General features: G+C 33.0%; 1 protein-coding gene across 3 annotated transcripts in view; it reads left to right on the top strand.

The window, feature by feature from the left end:
- LOC126738943 (polyhomeotic-proximal chromatin protein-like) overlaps positions 1-16,162 on the top strand; it is an 85,987-nt gene that overhangs the window by 15,835 nt on the left and 53,990 nt on the right. For all 3 annotated transcript variants that reach the window (XM_050444438.1, XM_050444437.1, XM_050444439.1), the window contains exons 3-10: positions 4,040-4,568; positions 7,804-7,981; positions 8,038-8,199; positions 8,258-8,426; positions 10,194-10,414; positions 14,604-14,804; positions 15,503-15,712; positions 15,775-15,897. In XM_050444438.1, the coding sequence (XP_050300395.1) occupies positions 4,132-4,568; positions 7,804-7,981; positions 8,038-8,199; positions 8,258-8,426; positions 10,194-10,414; positions 14,604-14,804; positions 15,503-15,712; positions 15,775-15,897 (1,701 nt within the window). In that variant the 5' untranslated portion in view covers positions 4,040-4,131. The remainder of the gene's footprint in view (positions 1-4,039; positions 4,569-7,803; positions 7,982-8,037; positions 8,200-8,257; positions 8,427-10,193; positions 10,415-14,603; positions 14,805-15,502; positions 15,713-15,774; positions 15,898-16,162) is intronic.

Raw genomic sequence — 16,162 nt, 5'->3', positions numbered from 1 at the left:
ATATGCATGGTCTAAACGGTGGCATTTTCATTATATTCAGGGTGAAATTTGGTTTTTTTTTGCGTTTTCTGATGTACTAATTGTATCAAAGTTAGTACATCCATACAGAGTGCTTGCTAATATTCCATGATCCCTGAAAGAGGATTGGCATTATTCAGTTCTTTTTTGCTTAAATATGATTGTTAGAGAAATCCTAAGTATGTGCACAGTTATCCCAATAAAGTATAGCATTTGATTTTGAAGTTTTAACCAACATTTTAGTGCCTCTGCGACATAAAAATTTTACTCATCTCAAATGTGTCCACAGTGGTACACAATTTGTTTAATTATAGAGAGATCACACAACAAAACTATCTCCATTGACAGGCATTAAACAATCTTATAACCCTTAAGAGACAATATTCTGAACAAGTTGTTTGTTAACAACAAATATTAGTTCATAACAATAAAGCTTATTTTGATTTTTGATTTGATGTGAGCTTTAATGGTCCTTAATTTCCAGTCTAATTTAATAACAACCAAAATTAGGGATGCAAATACATATGTGCAAATATTGATTGGAGTAATGACATGACACAGGAACATGTGTTTAGCAATCTGTGTTTGTTTATTTATTTATTTATGAACATACATAAAACATGAAATAGTTTAAATTTATTACTTAACTTGGTTCTGTTACAATAGTAATTGATTTACAAATTCTTACTAGCTATTAAAAGGCATATAGTCATTGACAGGCACATAGATGCCTAAATATCTGTTTTTGCTTATAGTAAATTATAACAAAATTTTTAATATGTAAATTAACCAAAACCATGCTAACTAATAACTAAAATCAACATAACTTGACCTACACTGAAACAAACATTAAAAATATTGTACAATACATAATAGAAGGTTTCTAGGGTTGTAGGAACTCTTGTAAACTGGCTTTGGAGCATAATTCTTTCTTAACTGCATTTTTAAAAGACCTGTACTGCAAGGTTTTTATGTTTGTTAGCAGTTTATTGAATAATTTAACCGCTATAAGCTGAGAGTGATACCTTATTTTAAAGGTCTTTTTTTTTCAAAGATACCACATACTTTATCTTTTTGTAAATACTTTATAAGAAACAAATTAAAACCGTAAAGATGTTTATTTTTTGAAGTAATAACTATTGTAATGAAATAGAACATATAAAAGTAATAAAATTGTTCATTCTTTTCCAAACAGTAAAATACAGTTTGCTCTCAATGACTTCTGACTTCTTGAAAAACTTCTGCCTGGATTTCTCTACACGCAGCTGTGATTCTTCTTTTTGAATCTTCCAAATTACTAGGTTGTGTTTTAAAAACAATTGATTTTAAATGCCCTTATGAAAAAAATCTAAAGGTGATAAATTTTCCTAATTAAAATTTAAATTCCTAATTCCCAACTGTCTGTGTGGGATACCAAAATATTTTTTACAAAAATGTGTCTGTACTGTTTCTCTCCCTCTATTCTTCCTTTTTCAGAAATCCCTTGGCTCAGCACTCTTTCCGTCATTATGGAAGCATAGTTTTGTGGTACCAATATTTATCAGATGATAATGACCCAATAGGCAACTATAGGGGCGTTTGCATCCAGTCAGCCATTCCAAAACTGTTGGACAGTCTTATCTACAACCAAATTTATTTCTATTGCAAGGAGCTGTTGCTCAATCAGCAGTATGGGTTTAATTCAGGCAGATCTACGATCACTAACTTGTTGATTTATCAGCAGGATCTGTTGGATGCCTAGGAGAGGAGATGTCAGATGGATGTGATTTATACAGACTTTTCCAAGGCTTTTGATAGAGTCGATCACAGAATCTTGCAGGAGAAACTTGAGAGAGTGTTTGGTTTCTCCAATCATATAGTTGCCTGGTTCACAAGCTTCTTGTCAAGCCGGGCTCAGCAGGTTAGATTGGGTAGTGCTAGATCCAGCAATATCAATGTATGTTCTGGTGTACTTCAGGGTGGACACTGCTCACCATTGCTCTTTAACATTTTCATTCATGATATAGCTACATGTTTTGAAAATAGTGCCTTTTTATTGTTTGCAGATGACCTGAAATTTTATAGAGTAATCCAGACTCCCACTCAGGTCTCTTACTCGAGACCTGTGACAGAGTGTACATGTCTTTGGTGGTTTCTTTATTGGAGTATGGCTCAATGATATGGTTCCCCTATTACATGAACAGCTGTCTGGCCCTTGAAAGGATTCAGAATAAGTTTTTGAGATTTTGTCTATTTAAATTAAATTTGGAAATCCCGAACGATCATGTTTATGATGATGCACGGGAAGTGCTGGCTATGACAACATTGAGAGAAAGGTGTATTCGTGGTGATTTAACCTTTGCTTCTTAATGGTCTGATTGTATGCCCCGACCTTCTCGGTAGAATTAGCTTCAATGTCCCCTCAAGACTCTTGAGACGAAACCGACTACTTGCTTTGCCTTTTCACAGTACCAACTATGCCACTCACTCCCCTATCGAAAGAACCTTAAATATTATCAAGCATGAGGATATTGAAGTTGTGGGCATTGGCTTGTCTAGTTTTAGGAATCAAATTAGAGAGATTGTGTAAACTCTTCTGTTGATTTTATGTTGGTTTGCCTGTAAAAACATATTTGTATTTTAGCTATTTTAAGTTATTTAAGTTAATTTACTATTGAACTTTGTAATATTATTTTTTTTTTGTAATGGGGTTGATTCCGTCTATTAAATAAATAAATAAATCGGGTGATTGTGGTGGCCATTCAATTGCTCCCCTTCGACTAATCCATCTTCCAGGAAATCTATCATTTAACCACTCTCTAACTGGAAGAAAGGAAGAAAATAGTGTGGTGGAGCTCCATCTTGTTGGAAGTATATTAAATTTTCTTGCAAAATCACATTACCCACTGCATCAGTTTGATTTTCTAAGCTAGATGTTATTAAGGGTGTATCTATTGTGTCTTCCAGCAGTTTAAGGTAGAGTTCACCAGTTAGATTTTCTTCAATAAATAATGTCCCTATAATACAGGTGACCTCCTCTAAAAATTCTCGGATTTTCATTACTCCAGTAGCGACAATTTTATTTGTTGACATTTCCATGTAAAAAAAATTAACACTCATCAGTAAAGCAATTAATTGGTAAAACATTTTGGTTTTCTTTATAAAATTAGTCATTATTTCACAAAACTTAATTCTTTTATCAAAAAGCTGTGAAAATGATGTAACATTAGTACTTTTCTTACTGTAAGACATTTCTACCTGGTGTGATACACTGCAAAGTGATGTAGAGGGTTGTGCATTAAAGGTACCTAAAAATTCCAGTTGTGCAGCTTCATCCAAAATACGACAATTACTTCTTTTTTGTTTTTTCAATTGATTATTAGGATATCTTTCGTTAAACAATGCTGTCGTTCTTCTTGCACATCTTTGACTTTCCCCGTAAATAAGAATAATTTCCATTCATTGCTCAAGATTAAACACCATTTAAAAAAAAATACTTAAGAGCGCACAATGCTTGACTTTTTTAATAATTTGTCAATTGTTACTAAAGTGATTACCATGCAAGTACTAGTCGAGGAAATCTCTCATGTCACTTCTTAATAAAAAGGTCGACTCTGTGGTATTTTTGATAAGGTAATTAAAAGACCTTTAAAATGAGGAATCACTTGATCCCCTTTTTCGGAAATTTTTAAATTTTATACAGGGGCAGAAATATAGAGGGTGGTACATATTCAAATTGACACCCTATATAATACATAAAATTTATAGGATCTGTCCAAATCAACTTAATCTGTCAAAGAATAGAAAGTGGTCTAAATTTTATATAAAATTTTACATCTTTAAGTAGGGTAAGTTTCCTCAAGAGATGAAAAAGAAAAAGCATTTTACAGCAAAACGTTCAAACTACATTCTAGTTTAGTTGGATTTAGGAAATATACCAGTTTGTTAAAAACTATTAATCCAAATTTTAAAAAAATGCTTATAAGAACTGATTGTATTATGCTGGTTCGTTACTAAATAATTCTTAATCTATTTGTTTCAGGTAGTACCACATTCCAGGTGTAAATATTCAAACTAAAACATGTACTTAAAACCAGTGATATAAACCACTCAACAGCATAAGTGTAAAAAAAGATGTCTCAGACCCCCAACAAACAGCTGCAAAAAATGTGCAAGTCACCGAAAAGTAGCAGCACCTTTCAGATCAAGCAGGAGAAGATTGACTATGAAAATATGAGCACCAACTGTACAGTGGTGGGCTCGAACAATCTCAACTTGGTGAAGAAACCGCAATTGATGGCGAACATGTCGCCGGCTTATTCGAATCCAAGTCCGAATTATCATCCTCAATCGCCGTATTCGTCTCCTGCTAGCCTAAAGTCTCCTAGTCCTAGTTTGAAGCCGCCGACGCCCCAGCCTAACTTTCCTGTGATGCAAATTATACATAATAATTTGATTTCAAGGCCGATTCAGACTTCCCAGGCGCAGAATATTATCAAGTTGAAGCCTCACTTGAATATATTGCCCAAGCCTAGTGCTAGTCCGCAGCCTTCGCCTAAACCCAGTGTTAGGTAAGTTAGAATTTTAAGTAAGTAAGAAGATTTTTCAAGTTGTTAATGCTTGTTAGAGTGGGTTATTAGGTTAGTTGAAATCTGTGAAAATACTGTTTTAAGAGTTCTGTTAAAAAGGTTCTTTTCCAAATATTGGAAGTGGGTACTCCTTATATCACTATATTATGTAGAGAGGGTGTTACACAACTTCATACAAAAATATTTCTATGTTTTCAAAATAGTGCAAAAATTTAATAATTTTGTTCATTAATAAGAGAATTATTTTTTAAGACCATAAAACTGCCATATTATAAAAAGGCAGAGGCCCATGATACTGATTTCTATATTTTTGAAGTGGTTTTGTAACATTTTTAGACTAAGATTATAAGTTTTTTTAAGATTGACTGAAGCTCTGTACAATGTGGTTAACCATTTATAAAAAGGAAATCAAATATTTATTTTGCCAATTTACAAGTGTATAGTACAATAATTAGGTTGTGCTTGGGTCATCTTACTTGGGTGAACATACAATGGTTAAGATCAAATCTGCACAAATCATAAAAGTGACTAACTCCATTTAAGTTAAATCTGAGAAAATCAAGTTTTACTACTTCAGTGTGTACTGATTCTCTCATGCATAGTAATCTTTGGATCAATATTATTCACAAACAATACTCGTCTTTGTAAAATGAAAAGAATAGTCACATATAGAGTTCCATTGCTAATCCATTGTAACTTTGTTTGCAATCCATGTAACTCGATTTTCACAAAATGTCAGTTAACAACTTTTATGCTTTGATGGTAGAAATTTGAAACTGTTTAAGGTGACTACTGATTTTTTGATTAACCGACTTCCAAAAAGTCTTTGATCGGATAGATCACTATATTTTGCTGCATAAATTAACTCGGTATGGTTTTTCAGGGAGATTATTTAATTTATTTTATTCCTACTTGATTGGTAGATCTCAATATGTCAAATATGAGGGCTTTAAATCGAAACTTTTTAACGTAACGACGGGTGTGCCACAGGGCTCGAATCTGGGTCCTCTCCTGTTTAGTTTTTTTATAAATGACTTCATTGAGTTACTCACTTGTCACAGGCTGGCTTTTGCCAATGATTTGAAGCTATATTTAAATGTATATGGTTTGGAGGATTGTGTTTTTCTTCAGAGCTGCCTAAATACATTGGGGGTATGGTGCACTGTTAACAGGTTAGGTTTGAATGCGGCTAAATGTAGTAGTGTGGTCAGTTACTCTAGATCAAAAACACCCTTAAATTTTAATTACTTTATTAATGATACTAGTTTGAGTAGATTAGAGCAAATGACTGATCTTGGTATCACCTTTGGTTCTGAATTTACATTCGTTCCACACTTCAACAACATCGCCAAGTCAGTTCTCAGAAGGCTTCGGTTCATAATTAAAAGTTCTCAGAGTTTTACTTTGGAATCTACATTAAGACTGCTTTTCTGTTGCTTTGTGAGATCAAAACTGGAGTTTGGCTGCATTATATGGAACCCACTCTATCAGAACCATGTTGGTCTACTTGAATCTGTTCAGGGTAGATTTGCTAAGTTTTTGGCCTTCAGGCAGGATGGCATATATCCAGTTAGAGGGTTTGATCATCGGCAACTATTGGAACGCTTCAATCTACATCCATTACATCTCAGAAGAATGATCTTCTCTGTAAAATTCCTGCATGGGTTACTGAATGGATTCATTGATAGTCCTGTAACATTCTTTCTGCCAATGCCTCAAACTAACATCCTGTTGAAATTGCCACTATTGTACAATATGTGCTAGTTATAGTTAGTAGATATATTGCAGTTAATTTAATTTAATTTTGTTGAATATGAATAATTATGTGATTATCTTGTTAAACTTTTATAATTGGGTTTTTATATCATATTAATAGTTATTTCTTCTAATTTTTTGTATAATTTTTGAGATTGTAACTTTATTTTTTTTTCTTTTCTTTTACTTTTTTAGATTTTTTTTGTGTTTTTTTTTTCTTAAAAATATATTTTTTATTGTTCTGCAACTGTTTCCTGTTATTGGGCAAATTGCCTGTTGGAAATAAAGTCTTAGTATTATATAGATGTAATGAGCGTTGATGAATCTGAGATGGTAAGTCGGCAATAAAAAGGGTAAAATGTATGGGTCCAAGAATGGACCCCTGAGTAATTCCATGTTGATATTGAATGTGAGGCCTAGTCCCATCAAGGTCCACAACCTGCCTTCTGTGGTTTAGATTCAATGAGAACCAACCACAAGCTTGATCAGAAAACCCAAAAAAGTGCAGCTTAGCCATTAACATATCATGGTTAATGAGGTCAAATGCCTTACTAAAATCTGAAAGTACAAGACAGGAGATCCTTGATTCATTCATGTTTTTAGATATACAACTAGTAATCCTACTAAGTGCTGTTGCTATGCTATGATAAGCTCTAAATCCAGACTGAACATCTGGCAGTAAGTATCTAGAGTGAACAAAATTGTTGATCATGTCGTTGAAACATTTCTCCAAGGATCGTTAAGAGGCTAATTGGTCGTAGTTCCTCCAGAATATTTGTAGTCTTGGGCAGGGAGTTTACTAAAGCTGTTTTTCACAGGACAAAATAGTCGCTATCACCGGAGCCAAAAAGTCGATGTTAAAAAGAAGCATGTCATAACTAATCTCATCACTACCCATACATTTCGACTTAATTTGTGAAAATCATCTATAAACATCATATTCTGTAATGATTCTCTAATTTGAAGGTGTTATTTGATAAACAGAACATAGTATTGGAAGAATAATATTTGACCAGTTCCGGCGCTACTGAGATCACCTATACTGGCAAAGTAATAATTGCTAAGTCTTGCGACATCTCAGGGATTTCAAAAGAAGCTCTACAGTGAACATTCCAACTATTAACCTTTGACCAAATCTTTTTAGAATGATTTTTAACCTTATTCAATTATGGGTATTTTTTCTCCATTGTGACTCTCTTAAACAAATTCGTTTTTTAATGAAAATAGTCTGGTTCCATTTTTCAGCGGCTTAGGTCATTGAGATCAAAAATTTTTAATCTGAGACTTTAACCTAAGACTTAAGACTTTATTCTATGTTCCTTATATATTGTTGTATATTATTGTACGTTCCTTGTATAATGTTCCTTATTTTATTTTATTATCTAGTATTTTCTATTTTCTAATAATATTTTTGTAAATTGGTTTTCCCGTATATTGAAATAAATAAATACATTTTTATTAGTCCTCAAATTGTGATACCGGCTGCAAACCAAACGACGGCAACAGCGACAGCCACTCTAATGCAAACCCCTCAGCCGCTGTTGCTCAATCAGATGCCGATGTTGGCAGCCCCGGGCGTACAGTTTATTTTGAGGCCCCAAACTGCTACGCCCATGGCGACAGCCGCTCCCAAACTTCAGGTAAATAATCTCTTATTTCACAAAAAAAAATCTTTGAAGCAAAAACTGTGTTTTAGGCAACATCTCAATCCCCACAAGGCTTGATACTACAGCCCGCGTGTGGAACGCAGCAGTTGCTACAGTTGGGTGGACCTGCGCGGTCCCAACCCATGGTGAGGGTGTTGACCAATGGGATGCAGTTCGCTCCCGCCACCTCTACCACTTATGTTACCACACAGGTCAGAATTAGTTAAATTTTTCGTGAACTTTTTAAGGATCTAAAACGTTTATTTATAGATGGCAAATCAGCCGATTAACGCGACGCATATTCAGCAAACGATCGTGAATAGTCAGCAACAGGCGCAGCAACAGCAACACATTCAAATTCAGCAGCAATTGCTGAAGAAGAAGCCAAAAGTGAAGGTGAAGAAGAGATTGGACCTGGCCAATATTATGAAGTTGTCTGGTAAGTTTGGGATTAAGAATAGTAGTATTTGCCTCGATTTTTTTGATCTTTTATGTATTTTGTTTTCCGGACTGCATAAAGTTTGCTTACTAAGAATCTGAGGACAGTCGGGCGTTCAGAGTTCTGCGCTCTTTGTAATTTTTCATTTATTTATATAACAAATATAACAAATATATTCAAACGAACTTTTTAGTACCTCAACGCCGATCAATTACATCGATCTTTCTCAGTAGTAGGTGTACAAATATGGAATAATTTAACAAATTTTGTGAAAAACTTAAGCTATCATAAATTTAAAAGTTATATTAAAAATGATCTTTTTACTAATCAGGGTTTATATCATCTTTATTACACTGAGTTTTTGATATTTTGAATTCAATAGTTTTTATTGTTTATAATTGATTTGTAATGTGTTCATGCTGACTTAAAGTCGTACTTATTATTTAATAGTATTGCTTTTGTGGTCCTCTTCTCCACGGCTTTCTTTCCTTGTCGTTGCCTTGTCACAATTGTTTTTTGTTTTAGTTAGTTTTTGTTAGGGTCATTCCACATAGATGTTAGATGTCAACGTAATCGGCATTTATAATCGCGGGAGAATACCTTTTGCTACATACATGGAGGAAAAAATGTATATATATTATGTTCAATTTTTTTATTAATGTAAACACACAAAGTAGTGCTTACACAATACAAAAGGTACAAAGTACAATACAAAATCTGTCTATACTGTTTAAAATTGTGTTGTTTAAAGTATAAAAGTTAAAAATTGTAATGCAAAAATTGTTCAAATGAATAAAAGGATTCCTGAACTAGAACTTCTTTAATTTTATTTTTAAACTCAAAATGATGCAGTTTCTGCATCTCTAAAGGTATTCTATTGAAAAACTTAATACCCCCATATTCTGGAGCACTTTGACACCTCACCAAACGTTGGTAAATGGGAACCAATTTATGTTTGGACGTGGTATTATAATCGTGAACCTCTGCATGAGTCGCATAACCCAGTCTATTTTTATCGACAAAAGTTTTCAAGTGGATAAAGAGAAGGCATAGTTAGTATAACAAGAGTTCTGAAAGCTTTCCTACAACAGTCTCTATAGTTTAGACCTGCCAGGATCCTGATGGCTTTTCTCTGTATTTTAAATATTCGAATTGCTTGGGGTGCGTGTCCCCAGGATAGTATGGCATAAGACAAGATAGAATGAAAAAGTCCAAAGTATGCCCTTCTTATAGTGGGCTCGTTAGGTCCTGGACACGTATGTCCCACTGCAGAATCTCATCCAGATGAATGTCTAAGAATTTTACACTTTGGTTCTGATTAATAGTATCGTCCCCATTTCTTAGTGAACCTATCATTCTATTTGTCTTGCCCGCATTAAGAAGGAGTTTGTTTGCACAAAATGTTCAGTAATCTTACACCCTTTATGTATTTCTATTTTTTGGTAATAAATGATTTTGATATCAACACCTTACTAGTAAGGTACACTAGTAAGGCTAGTAAATTACACCACGCAATTACAACAAACTTAGATAAATAATATTTAAGATATCACGAAAAAAATATGTTTATTTAAATTTAACATCCTGTATCTCGTAAATAAAGCTGTTGTCTTAAAATGTAAGTTTTTGTCTTAAAATTACTCAAAGAATCGCCTGAAATTTATTATACATACATAATATATTAACACTCTGTATATACCGTCAATACTAAGAGAATAATAAATTTTTAGGTGAATGAAAAAGGCATTGATTTACATTTTCTTTTAGGTATCGGGGACGAGGATGACATTCAGTTTGAGAGCGACACCTCTCAGAGCGAGAGCGAGCACAACTCGGTGCCTACTACGCCACAACCTGTTCCCCAAAACCCTCAACAAGTGCCCCCCGCCTCCCCATCGCCCTTCGATCCTAAGAAAAATATTCAGAATATCCAGATTAGTGCTGCAGTGCCACAACCTACAATTAATCCAGCGACGCCGGTAGTACAGGTAGGATCTTGAAAAAAATACGTATATCCTCCTAATTAATAAATAATAATTTTTTTTTACCCTTTTATAAATAGATTAATAAATAGATAAACTTACATAAACTGATTCTTTGTATAGCATTTGCATTTAGGCCCCAACAGCTCATCCCTAGTAATATTATAAAAGAACAAGCCATCGGTATTCCACTTTCCATCCTCCCTTATGCGTCTGATAAATTCAAGAATGTTTTTTAATATCATCCTCCAGGTGAGAGATTTTCTGTAAAGGTTCTTCCAGTAAATCGACAACAAAGTCATGTTCCCTAAACTTCTTCACTAATCACCTAATTAGTGAATAAGGCATGCTAGTATGTTGCTGTTTAGGTTTAATAAATTATTAGGATCGGACACTTTGGAAACATGGATTTTTCACTCAAGATGATTAAAAATAAGCAGGGAAACTTTCCTATTTTTATTAATAAGAAAACCACTCACCTGACAAAGAGATTCTGCGCCTTTTTGTAGCTTTTGTTCCAGATGTTGCACTCGTTCAGTCGCCTCAATTTCCAGTTCTTGTACTGCTTTAACAAGCATCTCATTCTGTTGTATCAAGTTTTTTATCCATTCCGTTTTGCAGTCTTACTTTTTCCTAAGAAGAATGATTAGGAATTATAATATATTCTTTTCATTTATGATAAAGATGTATTTAAATCTAATAGTGATAAAAACTCAAACATTAGATATACATAATACATAATATAAATTAGATCTACAAAAACCTAATACATATTCCTAAATAAACAATATAATTCATTATTAATAATACTTCTCTAACTTATTTTCAGTTTTAATACTCTACTCTTCTCACCAATATTTAAATAACACATACACTATCGGCAAAAAGTGGAGAAACATTTAAAATATTGTATTATTTTAAGCTGTATAACACTTTTTTTCTTACCGAGGTCTAATATTAAATCTCTTTGGAATGTTGTTTGTTTTGTTGCCAATAAACATTGAAATACCCGCCTTTTTATAAATAATTTTATTTGTATAATTTAGCAGAGGCAAAAAGTGAAGAAGCAATCCTGTCTTATCTCTTTGTTTTTTTTTTAATTTTGCAAAGTTTGACTGAAATTGAGTTCAGTTAAACCTACGTTGTATCCTATACCGGTTTAAAAATGCCCCGCGGATACAGCTTATCGGACGATGTAAAAAAATAATTGTTGACAAATTTAATAGTGGGCAAGCTTCAATAGCTAAAGATTTAAATCTTAATAGATCAATTTTAAGCAAGGTTATTTCCTTTTGGAAGATCAGAAAAGCTATTAAAAGCCCTCCGAAGATCGGAAGACCCAGAAAAACTAATGATGCTGAAGATAGACAAATTAAGAGGTTTCTAACCAGTAACCCATTTGCTTCAGCTAGTAGCGTTAAACAAGAATTTCCAGAAGTTTCACTCTCAATTCGAAGCATTCGGTATCGCCTTAGTGAAATGGGACTGTATGGGCGGCGTTCAGCAAAGAAACCTTTTATTTCCTCTAGGAACAGGGCTACCAGACTAAAGTTTACAAGGGATCATCTTTCATAGACCGTGGAAAAATGGAAAATTGTTTTATTTTCGGATGAGACACTGATGATGATTTACACCATTGGATCCAAATAAATTTAATTTGTTTGGATCCGATGGTGTAAAGTGGGTAAGATGTCCGAAGAGTTGTAGACTTAATTCTAAATACACTTTGCCCACTATAAAACATGGCGGCGGAAATGTTATGATGCGGGTGTTGGTCCATTAGTGCATGTCGAAGGTAAAATGGATCGTTTTAAATATCGGCGCATTCTTGAGCAGCAAATGATTCCACATGCTGAAGACAACATGCCATTATTGTGGACGTTTCAACACGATAACGATCCAAAAAATACCTCAGTACTTGTGAAACAATGGTTAGCTAGCAATAAAGTTAATGTCATGAGGTGGCCGCTCAGTGCCCGGATATTAACCCTATAGAAAATCTTTGGGAAGAATTGGATCGACGACAACGAACAAGGCTAAATTCAGAAACCAGGATGAATTATTTCATGAATTAAATAAAATTGACCATTGACCATAAGTCCAGAATATATTAACAAACCCCAACTAGCAATTTTAGTTACGGCTACAACATTGCTTGACTATATTACTTTATTCAAGTAATAAATCGGTAACTGGTACCAAAAAAATATATATATAAGTTTAAATAACTGCCAAGTAAAAAATAGTAGTAAGAAATACGTAATATTAACTTAATACTTGACTATATAGTAATTATTACTTTGCGGTAACTCTGATGGTAGCTGATACCGCTTAGCGACCTGACCTAATTACCTTTACAACGTCGTTACTATAAAGTAGAATATATTGGTCGGTGGGACGATTGAATGGGAACTTTTAAGTAAGCGCGATTACAAAGTTAAATTTCAAGTTCTTGCGACTACATAGGAACTTTGAAATACACTTTGAAGTAATATTATCAGTAACAATACCGAAATAGTTACCCTTATTTTTTCTTTAAAGTAATATTTACCACCTTGGCTATTAAAGCAAATTACCTTTAAGTAATTATTTCTACTATGCAGTAAAATATACTTTATAGTAGCATTTTTTTGAAATAATTTACTTATTCCTAAGTCATTTTTACTTTGAAGTAACAAAAGAAACTTCTTGGTAACTCTAACCACAATTCGCCATATTTTTTTAAATTATTTGACTCCATTTTGTGAAAAGGTATTGCACGATTTTATGAATTTGCTAAAATTGGAATACTTTTACATTTTATGCAATTTTTATTAAATTATAGACTTCTTATATTCATAGGAGTAAAGAGGAGTGAAAAAAATTATCTACCTTCTTTAAAAAATTAAATTTAAATATTTAGACTTGGTATATTTTTTTGTTGATTTTATTTTAATGAGGCGTTCTTTATTTTCGTCCTATATTGCCTATGTTTAACAGTAAAATTTGCTTCGTTTACATTTTTCCACTCCGGTAAGCGATAATATCAGCTATATTAAATATAATATGAAGTAGATTAACCCCGATACAACGCCATCGCACAATTACTACTTTATGACATCCCGAAAACAACTATGGGACGTTAAAAAGAAGTTCCCGGGACGATAGAATTACGTATTTGCTACAGCAAAATCATTCCCAATTTTGGTAAAAAAGTGGTAACAGAACGGTGCCTAAACGGTTCCCGCGACTAGTAACCACAACTTTAAAGTATTCTTTATAGTCGCGATTACGTAGCTGTTGACAAAAATGCTAGTTGGGACTAATGCTGTCAATGAATTCGAGGTGTATAAAAGTTATTAAGACTAAGGGGTTTGCAACTCGATATTAATTATGGTGATTTCCATGAGTATGATATTATATACTCTATGGAAAAATTAAATAAATACATTGTTTTTCCACTTTTTGCCTTTTATTAAAATATATAATTATAAATTTTCCGCTTGGATCCTGTTAAAGTGTAAAAAATCTAATGTAAAGTTTCATTGTGCCCCATTAAAGTTATTTTTTAAATAAGAACAAAATATTACAAAAACAAAAAAAATAATTAACAAAAATGTGTTTCGTTCTCCACTTTTTGCCGATAGTGTATATAATAAATTTACCGACAACTTAGCAGATAGCAAGTTATTGTTAGAGTTTTTGACATTGTAAAATATTACATCATATTTTTTCCATTAAGTTAATAAATTGTTGTTGCATTTCTTTACTAAGATTTTTTTAAGTATTGGATTGATGTACTCTCTATAATTCCTGAGAAAATGACTATCATTGATATTTCGGTTTTCTAATATGTAATTTATAAATCTCTCAATAAATGCTATGACTAATTTATTTTTACAATCTTCTTTAACCTTAAATTTGAACTTGATTAAATTGGTTATTAAAATATTTGTAAATCGCTTAATGATTTTTATAATGTATAATGACAAAGATCTGACCTGACTAAAACATGAAAAGCGATGATATGGATTATCTTTAGCTTGTCTGCAAATTAAACACAAATCTGTATTCGACCTCCCGGTTTTCATTAAATTTCTTTGAAATGGGTAGGCATCATGAACAGGAAGATACAGGAACAATTTTTGATTATGATTAAGCTCGTTACTTTGAAAACACAATTCCAATTTATATTAATAATAATTTGTTTATGCAGGTGCTAAACCAAAACTTCCAAGGAAGTATGATCTCAAACAACCCTCCGCCTACGGCGCAGGCGTCACCATTTAATTCTACCTTTATCACTCCTAATTTTACCATAAATAACGGTCTGATGTTGCAGAGGAGCGGGGGGTTTAAATTAACTGTCGGCGACGATGGACGTTTGATGTTGCAGCATGATCCAACCTTGAATCAGGTAGGCTTTAAGTTATTTTTTATGCATTTTTTTTTAAATAATTTAATGATCCAAATAAGATTATATTGATTGGCATATTGTTGAGTTTAGGGATCAATAAAATAAAAGTCCAAGTCTATTTAAATTTGCCGACGTTTCGCAAAATATATTTTCATCCTCAGGGCGAATTCAATATGTTGGACTTTATTATTATTTTAATGACTTATAACAATATACATCTTGCATACCATAGAGTGGAAAAAAACTAGAACTGGAATTTTATCTTATTATGGTCCAAAGGTCTTTAGCAAATTACCCCCAGAAATACGTGAACTTTCTCCAGAGATTTCTCAAAATACACTAAAAAAAGTCCTTAAAATCGGAGGTTTTTTTTATTCAATTGAGGAAACACTAAGCTTTTACTTTAACGATTTACTCTTAACCTAAAAAATGATTATTTTTCACAGTGGCGCAACAGCATAGTAAAATCAGTTGTCTGCCTTGGAACTATAAGTGTTTTTTAAATACATAACCTATTTGTCCAACATTATTTGCACATTTTTATTTGTATTTTGATAACATGAAAAAGCTACTTAATTCTACTCTACTCTAATACATATTAAATTTTTCACTGTATTATTATCATATCCAGAGGGCACATTCGTTAAAAAAAAAATTATATACTACGTCTTGCAATCTACACCCATTTCTATTTTTAGGACATTCAAAGTCAGTTGATACTTCAAAGTCTGTTGGGTCTTAACGGTCTAGTACTACAGCCTTCAATGGACCAACAAACAGTCCAACAAACGGTTCAAACAATACAGCAACAGTCTGTACAAACGATACAGCAGCAAACGGTTCAAAGTCAAACGATACAGACCGTACAACAGCAAACTGTGCAGCCTCAAGTACAGCACACTTTACAGGTAAAACAAGTACAATCAGTTATTTGTTGAATTTTTTTTTTATTAATTTTTGTGATCTTTAGTCCTTACAGCCTCAAATACAACAACAAACGGTACAGCAAACAATTCAACATCAGACTGTAAACGCGCTTCAACAGCCGATGCAAATAGTGCAGCCCCAACCTATACACAGTTTACATTCACAGGTAAGCATAATAATAAATATGGCTGCAGGAAATATTTATAATCTTGCGATGGTATAAACTGCAAACCATCTAAAGCCCCAAAAGGGTAATTTTATAGGATAATGATAAAAATGATTTTAAATAACTCAACTTGCATAAAACTTTATTGCGGAGAGTTGTTGGATGGGGTCAGCGACTTATATTAAGTCATCCTCAGGACACTAAGTCTAGGTTTCTTTAGTTATAATTAAAATACATTTATAATAGGAGCATGGAATTATTTTTA

Source organism: Anthonomus grandis, chromosome 7, assembly GCF_022605725.1.
Source record: "Anthonomus grandis grandis chromosome 7, icAntGran1.3, whole genome shotgun sequence".
NCBI lineage: Eukaryota > Metazoa > Arthropoda > Insecta > Coleoptera > Curculionidae > Anthonomus > Anthonomus grandis.
Note: the sequence above shows the minus strand (reverse complement) of the source record. Positions and strands in the feature narration are given on the sequence as shown.